Genomic DNA, 19,322 nt, shown 5'->3' with positions numbered 1-19,322 from the left:
AAAATATCAGAGATAACAAGAGGATCCTGAAAGCTGCAAGAGAAAAACAAAGCCTCGCATACAAGGGAAGCTAAATAAGATTAAGTGCTGACCTCTCATCCAAAACCACAGAGGTGAGAAGACAGTAGTATGATGTATTTAAGGTACCAAAAGAGAAGCACTGCCAGCCAAGAATTCTGTATCTGGGAAAACCATCTTTCAAAAATGAGGGTGAGTCCAAAGTCTTCATAGACAAATAAAAACTGAGAGAGTATGCTACCAAAAGACCAGAGTTACAAGAGATAGTAAAGGGAGTACTGCAGTCTGAAAGGAAAAGACAAGGGCAAGAGACTTAGAGAAGAGTGTAGAAATGAAGATTATTAAGTAAGGTAAATTAAAGGGTAAAAAGACAGACAATAGTAAAATATGACAACAGAAAGCCAAAGGACAAAATCGATGAAGTAATAACATTGAGTGTTAAAGGCTTGAACACCCCAATCAAAAGACATAGACTGATAGATTAAAAAACATATGTAAGCTGTCTATATGCTGTCTACAAGAGACTCACTTCAGATGTAAAGACACAACCAGGTTAAAAATGAAAGGTTGGAAAAAAGATATTCCATATAAATAGTAACCAAGAAAGACCTAGAGTAGCAATACTAGTATTGGACAAAATAGATTTTTTTCGAAGATTTATTTATTTCTCTCCCCTTCTCTCCCCCCCCCCCCCCCATTGTCTGCTCTCTCTGTCCATTTGCTGTGTGTTCTTCTGCGTCTGCTTTCATTATCCAGTGGCACTGGGAAACTGTGTCACTTTTTTGTTGCGTCATCTTGCTGTGTCAGCTCTCCGTGTGTGCGGCACCACTCCTGGGTAGGCTGCACTTTTTTCATGCAGGGCGGCTCTCCTTACAGGGTGCGCTTCTTGAGCGTGGGGCACCCCTATGCAGGGGCGCCCCTGCGTGGCATGGCACAGCACTCCTTGCATGCAGCAACACTGTGTGTGGGCCAGCTCACTACACAGGTCAGGAGGCCCTGGGGATCGAACCCTGGACCCTTCATATGGTAGGCGTGTGCTCTATCAGTTGAGCCACATTCACTTCCCCAAAAATGCAAAACTGTCATAAGGGATGAAGAAGGTCAGTATATATTAATCAGCCACCTAGCCTGACTGCCCCAATATACATGAGGCATGCATGGGCAAAACTGAAGGAAGGAATAGATGTCTCTACAATAATAGTTGGAGACGTCACTATACCACTCTCAGGATTGGATAGGACATCTGAACAGAGAATAATAATATAAATAAACTAGACCTAGCAGATATTTGTAGAGCATCGCATCCCCAAATAGCAGGATATACATTTTTATCAAGTGCTCATGTATCCTTCTCTAGGATAGACTATATGTTGTGTCATAAGACAAGTCTCAATAAATTTAATAGGATTAAAATTAAACCACTTTTTATCATGATGGAATAAAGTTGGAAATCAATAATGGATGGAAAAATGGAAAATTCATAAATATATGGAAATTAAGCAACACTCTCTTAAATAACCAGTGGGTCAAAGAAAAAAGACACAAGTAAATAAAATCAGAAATAAGGGGGGGGGGGGATATTACCACTGACCCTGCAGATATAAGAGAGACTGTAAGAGGATACTATGAATAACTGTTAAGAAAACTAGACAATGTAGATGAGATGGACAATTCCTATAAACACATAAACCACCTATACTAATCCTAGGAGAAATAGAAGACCTCAACAAATGAATCACAAGTGAAGAGATTGAAACAGTCATCAAAAACCTCTGAAGATGAAAACCCTGGGACCAGATGGCTTTGCACCAATCATTCAAAGATGATCTAATACCAGTCTTTCTCAAGCTTTTCCAAAAAATTGAACAGGAAAGAACCGTACCAAATTCATTCTATGAAGCCAACATCACCCTAATACCAAAACCAGATAAAGATACTGCGAAGAAAGAATATTACAGACCAACATCCCTAATAAATATACATGCAAAAATTCTCAACAAAATACTTGCAAACTGAATCCAAAAGCACATTAAAAGAATTATACACCATGATCAAGTGGGTTTTATCCCATATATGCAAGGGTGTTTCAACACAAGAAAATCAATTAGTATAATAAACCACATGGATATATTGAAGAAGAAAAATCACTTGATCCTCTCGGTTGATGCAGAAAAGGCATTTGACAAAATCAGCAGCCTTTGTTGATAGAAACAACTCCAAAAGATAGGAGTAGATGGAAGGTTTCTCAGTATCAAAGTGCATATATGAAAAACCTACAACTGGCATTGTACTCAATGGTGAAAGGCTGAAAGCTTTCCCATTGAGATCAGGAACAAGACAAGGGTACCCACTGTCACCACTGTTATTCAGTATTGTGCTAGGAGTTCTAGCTAGAGCAATTAGGCTAGACAAAGAAATAAAAGGCACCCAAACAGGAAAGGAAGAAGTAAAACTTTCACTATTCCCTGATGACATGATCCTATATCTAGAAATCCTGAAAAATCCACAACAAAGCTACTAGAACTAATAGATGAGTTAGTAAAGTGGCAGGATACAAGATTAATATGCAAAAATCAATAGTGTTTCTCTACACTGCTGATGTGCAATCTGAGGGGGCAATCAGAAAAAAAAAATCCATTTATAATAACAACTAAAAGAATCAAATATTAGGAATAAGTTTAACCCAAGACATCATGGACCTGTATTCAGAAAACCACTAAACATTGCTAAAAGAAAAAGGGCACGTAAATAAATGAAAGGCCATTCTGGGTTCTTGGATTGGAAGACTAAATATTGTTAAGATGTCAGTTCTACCCAAACTGATTTACAGATTCAACACAATCCCAATAAAAATCCCAAACAGGCTTTTTTGCAGAAATTCGAAAAGCCAGTAATCAAATTTATTTGGAAGGATGAGAGGCCCCAAATAGCCAAAAGTTTCTTTAAAAATAACAAAGTTGGAGGACTCTCACTTCCTGACTTTAAAGCATATTATGTAGCTACGGTAATTAACAAAAAAAAAAACAACAAACAAAAAACAAACAAAAACCAGCATTGTATTGGCATAGACAGATTGACCAGTGGAGCCAAATCAAGAAGTCAGACCCTTACTTCTACAGTCCAGGTGATGAATGTATGACTTTATAAAACTTTTTATGACTGAAAGAACCCATTCAACGTACAAGATAAACCAATGGATTTTTAAAAATTTATTAAAGTATATCACTAGTACATAAACATACATAAATAATAAGTATATAGTAATAGTTGTGAACTTCCAAACATACATAACATCATACAGGGCTTTCATACCTCAGCCTACCACCAATACCTTGCATTGTTGTGAAACATTTTAAAATAATGATTAAAGAGCATCCTCAAAATATTACTTTTAACCAAAGTATCTTACGTTTGGTGTATTTTCCCCCAATCCACCCATTTATTATTATTATTATAATTTATACATGAGCATACATGAACAATAACTGTATAGTGAAAGTTGAGAGCTTAAAAAGCAAACATGCATAACATCATAAAGGGCTCCCATATATCAACTTACTACCAACACCTTGCATTGTTGTGAGACATTTGTTACAAATTATGAAAGAATATTGTCAAAATCTTACTAACTATAGTCCATATCTTACATTTGGTGTACTTTTTCCCCAACCCACTCTATTATTATTTTTTAAAATATGTTTTTATGACAGAAGTTGTAAACTTACAAAACAATCACACACATATGCAGAATTCCCATATAACACCCCACTATCAACACACCACACTGTGGTGAAACATTTTGTTGCAGCTTATGAGATTAATATCATCATACAATTACCAGGTCCATAGCATACATTTGGCACAGTTTTTCTATGCTTTCCCCATTATCAACACAGTACATCTTTGGCATAGATGCATGAATATTACATCATTACTGTTAACCACAGTTCATAAGTCAGTCATATTTTCCCCATGCTTCTTCACATTTCCAACACCCTGCAGTAGTGATGTCCATCTGCTCTAGCTCACAAAGGACACTCTTGCATCTGTACCATCAGCCACAATTCTCATCCACCTCTGGGTTTACCATGTTATTCAGTCCCTAGATTATTCTCTAGCTTTCTGTCAATTGGCATTTATGTCTCTAGACTACTCTTTCTAGCCACATTCCCATTTATAAGCAAGCTATTACTCACTGTAATGTGTTACCATCCACTCTATACATTTCCACACTTTCACAGTAAAGTTAATTAAAAATTCTACATACATTGAACAACAGTAGTCCATCTCTGTCCTCTTCTTATCTCAAAGAATCCACACCTACCATCAGGTCTTAAAGATGTTTTCCTACATTTTTTTTCTTGAAGCTTTATGGTTCTTGCTTTTATATTTAGGTCTTTGAGCCATTTTGAGTTAATTTTTGTATAAGGTGTGAGATAGGGGTTCTTTTTCTTTCTTTTGTGTGTGCATATCCAGTTCTCTCAGCACCATTTGTTGAATGGACTGTTCTGCCTGAGCTGGGTGGGTTTGATAGGCTTGTCAAAAATCATTGACCATAGATGTGAGTCTGTGTACCATCCATTCAGTTCCTTTGGTCTCTGTGTCTTTCTTTATGCCAGTACCATGCTGTTTTTACCACTGTAGCTAGGTAATATGATTTAAAGCCTGGAATTGAGGAAATGGATGTGACTGAGGTGATAGAGCTTCTGCCTACCATATGGGAGGACCTGGGTTTGATCCCTGCTGCCTCCTGGTGAAAAAGAAGAGAAAGCATGCCTGTGCAGCAAGCCAGTGCCAGCGCAAGTGCCTGAGTGGTGAGCCAGTACCCCTGCGCAAGTGAGTCACACAGCAAGATGAGGCCACATCAAAAGACAAGGGGAGAGTCAAGGTGAAGCACAGCAGAGACCAGGAACTGAGGTGGCACAATTGACAGGGAGCCTCTCTCCACATAAGGGCTCTCCAGGATCAAATTCCAGTGAATCCTAGGGGAGAGAAAATGAGAAGACAACACAGACAACAAAGAAAACCCAGCAGGGCAGGAAGAGAGGAAGGGGGTAAAATAAATAAATAAATCTTTAAAAAAAGTCTGGAATTGAGAGTCTTCCAACTTCATTTTTCCTTTTTTAAAATGTTTCTGGCTATCCAGGACCCCTTACCCTTCCAAATACATTTAATAATTGTGTTTTCCATGTACTTAAAATATGCTGGTAGAGTTTTTATCAGGATTACATTGAATCTGTATATCAATTTGGGTAGAATTGACATCTTATTGATACTTAGTATTCCAGTCCATGAGCATGGAATGTTCTTTCATTATTTAGGTCTTTTTAAATTTTCTTTTAACAATGCATCATAGTTTTCTAAATATAAGTGCTTTACATCATTGGTTAAGTTTATTCCTAAATATTTGATTCTTTTAGTCACTATGTGTATTAGTCAGGCAAAGGGGTACTGATACAAAGTACCAGAAATCTGTTGGCTTTTATAAAGTATATTTATTTGGGGCAGAAGCTCACAGGCATAAGGCCCTAAAGAGTCCAACTCAAGGAACCAGAAGAAGTACCTTCTCACCCAAAGTCATTGGCCACGTGTTGGAGCAAGTTGACAAGCCATGTCTGCGAGGGTTCAACCTGCCTTCTTTCTCTTAAGGCTCTGTCGTCCCACCTTCTTCCAATTTCAGCTGTAGTTTGTTATAAGGCTTGTTTCTCTCCTGGCTCAGCTGCAGCTGTAGGCTATTAGGCTAATCTTTCTTCAGGCCTCTGCAGTATCTATGGAGCTGTCTCTAATCCTGTTTTTCTCCTATGTATTTACTTCCCCAAGGCTCCAGCATCAAAACTCAAACTCTGTCTTCTACTGTGTCATTTTCTCTGTGAGTCACTACCCACCAGGGGGGTGGGGACTCAACATCCTACTGATGTGGCTGAATGAAAGCCTTAATGGTAATTCGATCAAGGAAAAGTGAAATCTCTGACTTTAAAACAATCTAATATGCCCAGAGGAACAGACCAGTCCACAAACACAATCTAATATCTATTTTTGGAATTCATAAACAGTATCAAACTGCTACACTATTGTAAATGGAATTTTTTTACCTGACTTTCTCAGATTGCACATTAGTAGTGTCTTTGAAAGTCTATTTCATCTGATGTAAGTTGAACTACTTTGACCCAGCCATTTTGTTTTGTTTTGTTTGGTTTGGTTACTGCACGCATGGAATCTTTTTCTGGTCTTTTACTTCAATCTTTTGGTATTCTTGGGTCTAAGGTGAGTTTTTTGCAGATGGCGATATAGGTGGCTCATATTTTCTTACCCGTTCTGCCAGTCTGTGTCTTTTGACTGGTGAGTTTAATCCATTAGCGTTCAATGTTATTACTGTAAAGGCAGTTATTATTTCACCCCTGTTAACCTTTGAGTTTTATCTGTCATATTTTATTTTCATCACCATTTTGGGACTTTTAGTTATTTTTACTGCTATAATCTTAATTTCTAGACTCTCTTCCAAGCCTCTCTCCTGACTTTTCAGACTGTAGCACGCCCTTTACTATTTTCTGCAAGGCTGGTCTCTTGGTTACAGACTCTCTCAATTTCTGTTTATCTGTGAATATTCTAAACTTGCCCTGATTTTTGAAAGACAATCTTGCTTGATATAAGATTCTTGGCTGGAAGTATTTCTCTTGCATTATCTCTCAGTTATGTATTACCACTGTCTTCTTGCCTATGTGGTTTCTGGTAAGAAATCAGCACTTAATCTCATAGGGTATATCCCTTATATGTTACACATTGCTTTTCTCTTGCTGCTCTCAGAATTCTCTCTTTGTCTTTGGCATTTGACATTCTGATTAGTATGTTTCTCAGAGCTGGTCTATTCAGATTTATTTGGATGGGAGTATGTTGTGCTTCTTGGACATGAATATCTATGTCCTTCAACAGGATTGGGACACTTTCTACCATCATTTCTTTAAGTGTTCCTTCTGCCCATTTTGCCTTCTTTTCTCCTTCTGGAACACCCATGACACATATGTTTGCACATCTCTTTTTTTTTTTTAATTTAATTTTTTATTTTATTTCTCTCTCCTTCCCCCCCAGCCCCCCTCCCCCATTGTCTGCTCTGTGTCCATTTGCTGTGTGTTCTTCTTTGTCTACTTCTGTTATTGTCAGAGGCACAGGAATCAGTGTTTCTTTTTGTTGTTGTTGCGTCATCTTGTGTGTCAGCTCTCCGTGTATGCGGTGCCATTCCTGGGCAGGCTGAACTTTCTTTCGCGCTGGGCGGCTCTCCTTATGGGGCGCACTCCTTGTGCGTGGGGCTCCCCTATGCGGGGACACCCCTGTGTGGCAGGGCACTCCTTGCGTGCATCAGCGCTTTGCGTGGGCCAGCTCCACACGGGTCAAGGAGGCCCAGGGTTTGAACCACGGACCTCCCATGTGGTAAGCGGACGCCCTATCCATTGGGCCAAGTCCGCTTCCCACAATTATGGTATTCTAAAGTAACGACTCTAAATCATTCACTTTATCTTCCATAATGTTCTCTCAGCACTTTCAGGGCATCACCTCACAGTCTTTTGTATTCCGTCCATTGTTAAGGTTGAAAAGTCACCTTTCACCTTGTAATAGGTAATGGATTTATGAATATCTCACCAAAAGCACGAGCAGCAAAAGAACTAATAGATAAATGGGACTTCCTCAAAATTAAAGCCTTCTGCACCTCAAAGGAGTTTGTCAAGAAAGTAAAAAGGGAGCCCACACAGTGGGAGAAAATATTTGGCAATCAGATATCTGATAAGAAACTTATAACTTGCATATATAAAGAACTCCTACATCTTGAAAATAAAAAGATAAACAATCCATTTAAAAAATGGGAAAAAGACTTAAACAGACACTTCTCCGAAGAAGAAATACAAATGGCAAGAAAGCACATGAAAAAATGTTCCAAATCTCTAGCTATCAGGGAAATGCAAATCAAAACCACAATGAGATACCATCTTACACCCATAAGATTGGCAGCTATGAAAAAAACAGAAGAATACAAGTGCTGGAGAGGATGTGAAGGAAGGGGAACACTCATCCACTGCTGGTGGGAATGCAGAAGGATCCAACCATTCTGGAGAACAGTATGGCGGTTTCTCAAAAAACTAGCCATAGATTTGCCATATGACCCAGCAATACCACTGCTGGGAATATACCCAGCAGAACTGAAAACAAGAACACAAACCAATATATGTACACCAATGTTCATAGCAGCATTGTTCACTATTGCCAAAAGTTGGAATCAACCCAAATGCCCATCAACAGACGAGTGGATCAATAAAATGTGGTATATACACACAATGGAATACTACTCGGCTGTAAGAACAAACACACTACAAACACATGTGATAACATGGATGAATCTTGAGAACCTTATGTTGAGTGAAGCAACCCAGACATTGAAGGACAAATACTACATGACCTCAATGATATGAAATAAACAAGCTGCCCTAGATAGCAAGAGACTGAACGATAGGCTTGCAGGAAATCGGAGGGTGGAGGAAGGATATGAGCCGATGTCTGCAGGGGTGGAATTTAAGACGAGATGGTGGTAAGTATGAACACAAAGAAGAGATAAAAGGGGGGCAAGGGGTTGCCTTTGCTTGGGGCTTTGCGGGTTTGAGGGTGGCTGGGGAGGGACGGGTGGGTAACGTTGCCCAAAAGTGGGGGGAGGGAGGGGTAGCATACGAACCAGGAGAGGGTCAGGGGTTGGTGGAGAGTAAAATGCCGAGAAAATCATATCAAAATATAATAAAGAGGGTTACCTGTTTAGAATGCTCGGAGGGGAGGGTCTGATGCAGGACGGGCTCCTGGGGAATGTCTAAATGCTCATTCTGCCAGAGTGGGTGACACCATGGGGTAGAAACCCAAGTAGTGAGAGTGGGGGTGGACCCACATCCTGGGGAGGACTAATGCCATCCAATAGAGGGAACTGTATCCCTCGAGAGAAAGGGTGGCTCCCAGGGCATTGGGGCAGTTGAGCAAGTTAGGCCCTGAACACTATTCCATCTATCTCTGGAAGTGGCTCCTCAGGAAACGGAGGTTGGCTATCACTGAGGGCACTAAGGTGGAAGGGAAAATGGACGTTAAATGTGTGGAACCAAAGTAAATGGGGGGTAAGAGAGGAGTTTCTTGAGAGTACACAAGGATGGATATAAAACATGTAATATTACACCATAACATATAGGAGATGACAGACTGATAATGTAAACCATAATGTAAAACATAGGATAACTAAAAATGTAAAGAACTGTGTATCCTAAAGTATGCACCATAATGTAAATACAGATGTCACCTTGTTAGAAAGCTAATGTCTCAGACTCTGTACATCACTTTAAGTAAATATGATATGAATAGGGCGTAAGAGTATCACTGTGGAAGGGAAAAGGTTTTCTGGTGGATGTGTGGGAGTGCTGTATATTATATATATACATTGCTGTGGTCTAGGACTCCTGTGAAGAAAAGCTGAATAATTAGGGGGGGGGGGGGGGGGGAAAGAAAAAAATAGGATGTGGAATTTTTTCAAGTCAACATTCTTTATCTAAGTTCTTTATCTAACTTTATCCAAGTTCTTTATCTATCCTTTAAACTCATCGCTATATGCCATTCCCTAGTAAGGGACCATGACATTATATTGGGCTTCAAATTTCGGGGAGTTCTGGATCACAGAGTGTTTCAACAATGGCAATGGAGGGATACTGGTATGGGATACCAATGACAGATGATATATGACTGACAGGGAGCTGTACAGAACATATGTCCAGGGTGCATGGTAATGTTTGGATATACTCATAGTGGCAACAATTAAAAACCACAGTAGGGGGGGTACTGAGTTCCCGGCCAGTGGTGCTCTGTCGTGGTCCCTAGGGGAGCAGCGACAGTCTCCCAGGTACAGTGGTGGGGACCGGGAGGGAGTGAGGGTTCAACAGTGAGCCCCTGATACTAATGACTATGCTTGTGAGCTGATAAACCCAAAATAATAACAAGGCCTAGAGCAACTTTGTGCCTGGGAATTTCCTTCTGTCAGCCTTCATGTTACTCAAATGTGGCCAGTCTCGAAGCCAAACTCAGCATGTAAATGCAATGCCTTCCCCCCAGCGTGGGACATGACACCCGGGGATGAGCCTCCCTGGCAACGAGGGACCACTATCAACTACCAACTGATGATGCAACTGGAAAATGACCTTATACGGAAGGTTCAATGCGGATCAGCAGAATATCCATGTCTACATAAAATACCATGACTTTAAAATGCTGTTTGACCTAAAGTAAGGGGGAAATGGAAAGGAGAAATGAGTTTATATGGCTACGAGTTTCTAAAAAAGAGTCTGGAGGCTGGCAGAAGGTTTGCCCTCATGCACAACTGAGCAGAGTCAGAGAGACAGATAAAGCAGATACAACCCCCAGATATTGGTTCCTTTGAGGGCTAAAGAGACCCATGGGAGTTATGGTCATGGCCGATGGGGTTAACTACCAGGGCAGATGGCCCCTCTTTGGAAATGGTGTTTATGTGTGATGAATCTGGACTCAGATGGGATCTCCCTTCATAAGACTTTCATGCTAATGTGCTGGAGGTGCAGTTAATGTTGGGGTTTAAGATATATTTAGGGGATTTGAATCTCTGGACTGACAATGTGATAGCCAGATCCTGAGCCTCAACAGACTCCAGCACCTACAATCTGATTTATTGGACTTACCACACTCAGCTAAGATGGAGGTGAAGAAGGACAACCACCACACCATGGAGCCTAGAGTGATTACAACTGAAAATGGGAGGATTGCATCCAGCATCCAGGTGGAATCTGAGCCTCCTCTTGACATAAAGGTGCAATGGACACAACCAATCCAGTGTCCACATAGAAGAGGTGGCATTGGATTGGGAAAAGTGGACATAATGGACAAAGGGTATGGGGAAAGGCAGGAAGAGATGAGAGGTGGAGGCATCTTCGGGACATGGAGCTACCCTGGATGGTGCTTCAGAGGTAATCACCGGACATTGTAAATCCTCACAGGGCCTACATGATGGAATAGAGGAGAGTATGGGCCATGATGTGAACCAATGTATATGAGGTGCAGAGGTGCCCAAAGATGTACTTACCAAATCCAATGGATGTGTCATGATGATGGGAACGAGTGCTGTTGGGGGGGGGGGAGAGGGGGGGTGGGGGGGTGGGGTTGAATGGGACCTCACATATATATTTTTAAGGTAATATTATTACAAAGTCAATAAAAAATAAAAAAATTAAAAAAAAAAAAAAAAAAAAAAAAGAAAAGTCACCTTTCAGTCTAGCTATCATCTTTTTTATAGGCAGTCTATCTTTTTCTCTGATTGTTTTTGTCTTTGGTGGTCAGAGTTGCACATTAGTCTTTCTAGGTATGAATATATTTTCTGTTTCTTTCCCTGCACTCACTGTGCTTTGTGAAACTAAAGATGGATATCTTTTATAACTTCTAGAAAATTTTCAACCACTATTTCAAATATTGCTGCTTCCTGTTTTCTCTACTTTTTCTTCTTAAATTTCTATTAGATGAATATTGGGCTCTCTAATTCTATTCTCTTAACTTCTTGGACATGTTTCCCTTCAACTTGACTTTCTGTGCTGTGTCCTGAGTAATGTCTTCATGTATGTTTTCCCACTCATTTACTCTTTACCTGTTTCTCATCCACAGCTTATCCCACCTTTGAGTTTTTTATTTCATGAGGTGTGATTTTCATTTCTTTGAGTTGAATGGGGTTCTCTTTCAGATGTCTCCTGGCCCTGTTGAGAGCGTCTTGGTCTTTATTTATTTATTTACTTTTTAACACTTTTGGGCCTTTACTCATTCTTATTTTACATTCTTGTTCAATAATTCAGTTATATGAAGTTCTTCAGATGTCCATAGGCATCTTTTTGTAAGTATTGGTCAAGGTAGAGTGTTTTCTCCTGTGCGTCATCATTTTGACCTGTGTGCTGATCATCTTCAAAGTTTTGTTTTGTTTTTTGTTTTGTTTTTGGCTTTTGGGATGCTACACAGTCCGTTTGGTATATCCCTCATTGCTGTTTTAGTTTTGCTTCTCCTAGAAGCTCTAAGCAGGAATTCCTTTTTAATTTTATTTAACTTAGCGTTTCCTGGACTATACAAGGCTTATAAATTCAAACTGCAAACCATATAAAAGCCAGACAATAGCCACACATTCTTAGGGGAGAATATTTTGGTCCAGTAGTCAGGCCCTGAAAGATAAGCTTCCTTGGTCTATCTCTATGCCTGCAGGAGTATTTTCTCTACTTTCCTTGAGGGGATGTGAGCTTCATTTTCATTTCCCTTCTCACATTGATCCGAAGTTCTACTTCATGCCCATGTGTGCTGTGGAAACCTACACTTTTTACCCAGAAGCTTTTTACCCAAGATGAACATGTTCTGGGGCAGCCATACCAGCAACCACGGTTCCAGAATTTAATTTCTTCTTTCTGTTTCCCCACTGGGTCTCTCCTGGATTTCCTTGAAAGCTCAGCTATGTATTCAAAGGGATATAGGTCATATTGTATCAGCACATCTAGGCTTTTATAGTGGAAGAAGTTTTAGTCTATCCAGCCCTTTATTTTATATTACAGCAAAAGGAAGTGTCTCATGATGCATCTTCATCACAGGCAAAATTGAATATATTTAATTAAAAACAAAAAAGCATCCACACTTACAGAGGTTTTTTTCCCCCAAGGCTTCCAGGCTTGCCCCTTTTCCTGCTGTGTGGCCATGGAAAAGGGTCTTGGAGGAGGAGGCACGGGGTCAGCACTGAGCCACAGCGTGAGCACCTGCTACTTTTCTAGGTATTTGGCTACTGCTGCACTGTTGCCCACTTACTCGTTGATTGTTTTGAATCATCTTCCCAGTTAGTGCCCTTTTTATATTTATCTCCCTTCTATCTCTTGGTTCTCTCTTCATCCCTGCTTCCATCTCTTTCTTCTTCTTCCTACCCCTTTCCATGTTAAGCAATAGAATCATATCTGTAACTTATTCTGCAGAGTTCTTGTCATTTTGCTGGCCCAGCAGCTACATGCCTCCCTCTATTTGGAGAATGTTCTTCACATGCTAACTCTTGGCATGAAACAAATGGACTCTACCGGGAATACCGCCTACTTACTACTGCTGCCTCCCTTACAGCTGGGTCGCAGGCAGGAGACTTCACCAGACAAACGCGTTCCAAGCCTTGACGCAGGAGCTAGTGGCATCAAAGCAAGCAATGGAGCCTTTGCTTCCTGGAGAAGTGACGGATCACAGCCAGCCTTGGATGCAGTAGAAGAGTGCTCCTGGTCAGAAGTAGCAGTCACACAAGCTGGAGCATCCTGTGGCAGTAGCTGGGAGCTTTGACTCAAGCCTCCCGTTCTAGCTCCCCACAAAACTGTGAGCCTCCAACAGCTCTGTCTGCTGAAATCAGCCAGGATTGACCTCTGCAGCTTCCGGCCAAAACCTAAGAACCCCAACTGTTAGGTTTACCAGTGTTAAGAGTTTTCATGTTTCTCCTGAGCCAACAAGTCCATGTTCTCTTGTCAGAAACTATTATTACATAGACTTTTTCTAGCAGCATTCTCCTAATTGCAGGCCTTCTCCTCTGTCTTGGAGATACTCAGTGGCTCATAAACTGGGAAGATGGAGATCGTAGGCAGATTGTTCACCATTATATTTATGTTTGCGTACCCAAATTTTCTGGATTTCAAGGGTTATCCCTTTATGTACTAGCTAAATAAAATAGCAGTAGTACCTAATTGGTATTTCTGAGAATTCTTGGGGAGCCTTGGACACTTACTGGTGGGTGCCTCTCACCTCATGCTCCATAGTACAGCTCCCAGATTCACCCCATCACTTCTCCAGCCTGCTGTCCAGCCCACCTCTGAGCACAGGTGTCTCCCTCTGTCATCCACAGGTGTGTGACCACAGTGTCCCTAAGTGACAATTTGAAGCTATCAGAAGGAAATTCCAGTGCAGAAAAGGCAAATTGATAGCTGTGGTCATCAAGGTCAACACTGCCCCCTGACCCTGGGAACCTCCTCTCTCAGCACACTACACGACTTGTATGCAGAAGCTCAATTCCATTGGTGAACACTTGGAAGTTGCATGTCTGTGTTTTACTTTGTGAAGAAGTGAGCTCGGAGGAAATCAAGCTGAGCCCTCACTAACCTCACTGGCTCACAGAGACATTGTGTGTTGTTATTCCAGGTGGAGGCTACCTTAAATGTGGTGCCTTTCTGTACTCAAAAGGTCTCAATTTTAATACCATTTCGCTCATTTTCTCTGGGAAGTGGAATTAAATTTCCAGTGTGAACTAGAAATGTTAAATTGTTAATAGCCTCCCTATATGACACCTTCAATGATTTAATCTTAATTTAGGCAGAGTAAAACATCACAGTGTAGGCTTTCAAGCTTGATGCTCTTTTAATGTTCTTTTTTTTTTTTTAAGATTTATTTTTTATTATTTCTCTCCCCTTCCCCACCCCCCAGTTGTCTGCTCTCTATGTCCATTTGCTTTGTGTTCTGAGTTGACTTGTATTCTTGTCAGCAGCACCCAGAATCTGTGTCTCGTTTTTTTGTTGTTGTGTCATCTTGCTGTGTCAGCTCTCCATGTGTGCACAGGCTGCACATTTTTTCACGTGGGGCAGCTCTCCTAATGGGGTACTCTCCTTGTGCATGGGGCTCCGCTTCACAAGGGACACCCCTGCATGGCACGGCACTCCTTGTGCGTATCAGCGCTGTGTGTGGGCCAGCTTGTCACACGGGCAAGGAGGCCTTGGGTTTGAACCTTGGACCTCCTGTGTGGTAGGCGGTCGCCTTATCCATTGGACCAAATCCACTTCCCTAAATGTTCTTTGAGAATAGGAAAATCTTTTCTCCAAATGCTGGGAACAAGACTATGTCAAAATCAGTTAAGAGCCAAATTATTATCAGAAGCAATGACATAATTTTTAAAAATTGTAATGATTTACTGAACAGTTAAAACATTGGCTCATTTGTATGCAAATATTTGGCCTTTTATGATTTTTCAGTATATTGATTTTGTTCCAATATAAATGTATAACTCTCTCTTTATCTACACTTGTTTCAGAATATTCCACTTTTTAAAAAGTTTCTCATTTTTTTAATATTATGAAATTCCCTTATGTCTACATTGAATTAGTCAGGACTTAAGTCTACATTGAATTAGTAAGGGATAGATTATTTGAATATTGAAATAAACTTGTTTATCTAAAAATCAACGTAACTTAGAAGCAAAAGTAGTTGCATGTCCAACAGAGAGCATGGAAATGCTTAACATTATCCATAATCCCTCAAAGGATGTTCATTGTGGAATTTTTTACTTATTTCCCTTTGCTTTAAAATTATCTTTCCACTTTAAATAAGGACTGTTTTGCAACTTGGATTCTGAACATTTGGAGAGCAATTGAGAAGTAAATAAACCTGTGCTGCAGCTGGGCAATACTCTAGATAGTTCAAATACATTGCAATAATAGAAGAGATGGCTCTGGGAAACAGATGTGGCTCAAGTAATTGGGCTCCCACCTACCATATAGAAGGCCCAGGTTTCGATACCCAGGGCCTCCTGGCCCCTGTGGCGAGCTGGCCCACATGGAGTGCTGCCCCATGCAATAGTGTCCGCCACGCAAGGAGTGCCACCCTGCACAGGAGTGCAGCCCGCCCAGGAGTGCTGCCCACACAGAAAGCTAATGCAGCAAGATGATGCAACAAAAAGAGACACAGAGAAGAGACAATAAGAGATGCAGTGATCTAGGGAGCTGAGGTGGCACAAGAGAATGATCGCCTCTCTCCTACTCTAGAAGGTCCCAGAATCAGTTCCTGGAGCCACCTCATGAGAATGCAAGCAGACACAAAAGAACACACAGCGAATGGACACAGAGAACAGACAACATGGGAGGAAGGGGGAATAAATAAATAAATCTTTAAAAAAGAAATAGATGGCTCTTTACAGAATGCTGAGTTTTAATTAAACTGCCTCCTTAAATCACAGGCTTGATTATTCCAAGAATAATCTGTCACTGCTTTGTTCCTATCTGTTATTCATTCTTTTATATTCTTTTTTCACAAGTCCATCAAGTCATTTGAGAGCTGAAATGGTAGTTTCCACTGGCTTTCCTGTTCCATCTCTTATGCCTAGCATCCAGACATGAAAAACCCTATGTACTAACTTGTTTAAACAATCTCAGTAAGTCTTGATTCAAATATTATTTTGTCTCCATTAACTAACAAATGAAGGAAAGCTCCATTTAGCTCTCAGAGAAGATAAAAGTTAAACACATCTTAAGTTCATAGTCAAACTCATGAAATATATCTGTTCAGAGCTCCATTAGCCAAACATTTTTTTCCAGTGTCGATATGTACAAAAGTGATTTCATGTGATACATGCCCACCTTCTTCATCCAAGTGTTTAAAATGACGGTAATTTTCCTCTGTTCTTGTTCTGACTCTGACATCCCCAGCATGACCAGTCAGTATCTATTAGGCCCGGGCCACAGTGTCAATCTTAAGTAGAAAAGGTCAGATTTATTAATTTATAAAAAATTATTACTCAAGAGGTTGGATCGGTTGTGTTAGAGCACTAAACATTTTACTGCAGACAACCATTTTAAGATAACCCTTATTTTAAATAGACTTCTGCTTTTTCAGAGGTTGTTACATTCATCAGGCAGTCCAACTGACGTTTCATGAACATGTTTTGTCCTCGTGAATACTCTGACTGTGAAATCCTTTCGTGATGACACATCTGAGAATTTGCAGTAAATGGAAATCCAAATCCTAGATTTTATGTTTGTATTTTTCATGTTTCTTCATTCGTGTTAATATGTGCTTAAAATAAAGATGCAGTTACTCAGATGCATTCCTCTGCAATACAGTGAACATGGTATACCAGAAAGCCAGTTTCTATAGAAAAGAATAACCACCCATTTCACCTAGGGTTTAAGATATTTTTTGGTTGAAAGTTAAGCTAATTAGGATTGGCATGAAATGTTTCCAGCTAGCTTATAAAATTAAATAAATTAGTGATTACATGTTATACTGTAACAATTCCTGGGGTATAAACAAATTAGAAGGTATCTTGAATCCTGAGAAGATTCAGTCCATTGTATTCTGTTGTTTTGTGTTGAAATACACATTTCCATTCATCTTAAAAGATTGAATAGTATTTCATTTAAAAACTCCAATAAAATGCCAACTGGTTCAAAAAGAAAAAATCCGAGGGAACCATCCCTGCAGGAAACTGATGTCTCCCCAGTTTGCTCAGCAATCAGTCTTGACTAATGAAGGCAGTGTGGATGATGCCTGAAAGATAAACAATTCGGAAACCACGTCTTTTCCTTTTGTAGTGAAATACAGCAGTCCCCTTTGACCCTTTCCAGGTCTAGTCCTGCTCCATCCATCTGGGCTGCAAAATCTTAGACAAGTCCCTGAGCCTGTGGCATTCAGTTACACAGAACAATCTCTCAGGACCCTCCTAAATTCACATCTCTTCCCCTTGTGCCTTTAGGTTCCAGCTCTTCTGTATCAGAAAGAAATCCTTCCTTTTCCACCCCCAGATCTATGAAATGATCACGGTTTAGTTATGGTCAGTCTAGGAAGTGTCCAATCTGTATTGTGAGATCTGAGCTCATCAACATTCCTTGGGGCTAACGTTCATTTAACGTGCCTGCTGCCTCTAGCGGATCTGTAGTCCAACTGAGGGCAGGAATGCCAGCTTCACGGAGCAGCACTGCGTTGGGACACTATTTTTTTTAATGTAAAAATGTGAAGGTTTTATTCTCTTTTTTTCCTTTATTTTTAAAGAAGCTTTAGATTATATAAATGTTGTATCAAAAATATAGGGGATTCCCATATACCCTACCCCCCACACACTTTCCCCCTTTAACAACATCTTTCATCAACAAAAAATGGTACATTTTTTGCAATGGTTGAGCATATATTGAAGCATTGCTGCTAAGCATGGTCTATAGTTTACATTATGGTTTACACTTTGCACCATTTTATAGGTTTTCATAGAATGTATAATGGCCTGTATTTGTCATTACAATATCAATTCCAGTGTCCCAGAAATGCCCCATGTTACACCTATTTTTCTCTCCTCCTCCCCTCAGAACCTCTGGTGACCACTGTATGTCTATATTACAGGTACTTCCATTACTAGAATATTAATAAGTCTCCTTTGATCCATAGTTAGATTCCCCCTTATTTTTGTTCCTCAAACCTGAGGATTTTGTAATGGTGATGCCCACTCTGCTTCCAATTCAGAAGGAGCTTAGATCCCATGGGGCAGATGGAGAGAACTGTCTTGCTTGCAGTTGTAGATACTTTATTTTTTTGGAATGGGTGTTGTCCATCATCATCCTTTTGTTAGTAGTTCTGGGTAAGTCCAATGAACCGGAGAGTAGGTGTTGGCTACAACTCTACTGAGATTCAGGGTTTACCTGGCATATGAACAGACCAAAGATTTAAGTCTCTGGAACATATATTTAATGGGTGTAGTGCTAATTATAGGTTCAAATAAAAGGGGTAGAAGAAACATGTAGGAAAATTATAAGTAAGTCTAACTCTGATACACTGGGGAGATAGGTTATCATATATTCCAAGGTAAGGCCCATCAATGGGGTACCAATTTCCTGGGCTTGTCTGCCCTGCCTATAGTGTCTCTAGATCCTTCATGAGCACCACTGCTTGAAGCACTGTCTATTGTGGCAGTCAGTGAGATCTTCCTGGGACGTGCATAACATAACCTTTGAAATGACCTCCCAACTCACTTTGAAATATATTAGCCATCAAAACTCATTTATATTTAATATTTACCCCTTTTGGTGTAGGTCTTGCTACTTGGCACATGGTAATAATCCTTTGGTGCCAGGGATGCCTGTCCCTGGGAGTCATGTCCTATGCCTGTGGGAAGATAGTGAGTTTATATGCTGAGTTTGGCTTAGAGAGAGGCCACATTTGAGTAACAAGATGGCTTTCAGGAGTTAACTCTTAGGCAATATATATTACTAGGCTAAGTTCCAATTTCACAAGAACAAGGTTCATAAATACAATATCAAGGGTCTGGCCTATTGGTCTGTACTCCTTCACTAGGCACTGCCCGTGTATTCTTGCCACTTTATGAGAGAATGTAGCAGGGCTCCCCAGGATGAGAATTCAATATTCTGTCATTTATTGTGTGGGTCTCCACTCACTGAGACAACACCCATGACCACTCGAACACATTCATATTTCCATACAGGCATGCCCCAGGGGAACCCCTCCCCACACATCCC

General features: G+C 40.4%; 1 protein-coding gene across 13 annotated transcripts in view; it reads left to right on the top strand.

The window, feature by feature from the left end:
- Nucleotides 1–19,322, top strand: part of ULK4 (unc-51 like kinase 4) — a 659,217-nt gene that overhangs the window by 587,411 nt on the left and 52,484 nt on the right. For 7 of the 13 annotated variants that reach the window (XM_058288212.2, XM_023584603.3, XM_071211994.1 and 4 more), the window contains one exon: nucleotides 13,183–13,797. The exons of the other annotated variants lie outside the window; for them this stretch is intronic. In XM_058288212.2, the coding sequence (XP_058144195.1) occupies nucleotides 13,183–13,389 (207 nt within the window). In that variant the 3' untranslated portion in view covers nucleotides 13,390–13,797. Of the gene's footprint in view, nucleotides 1–13,182; nucleotides 13,798–19,322 lie in introns of those variants that run through there. 13 annotated transcript variants of the gene reach the window in all.

Source organism: Dasypus novemcinctus, chromosome 26, assembly GCF_030445035.2.
Source record: "Dasypus novemcinctus isolate mDasNov1 chromosome 26, mDasNov1.1.hap2, whole genome shotgun sequence".
Lineage (NCBI taxonomy): Eukaryota > Metazoa > Chordata > Mammalia > Cingulata > Dasypodidae > Dasypus > Dasypus novemcinctus.
Note: the sequence above shows the minus strand (reverse complement) of the source record. Positions and strands in the feature narration are given on the sequence as shown.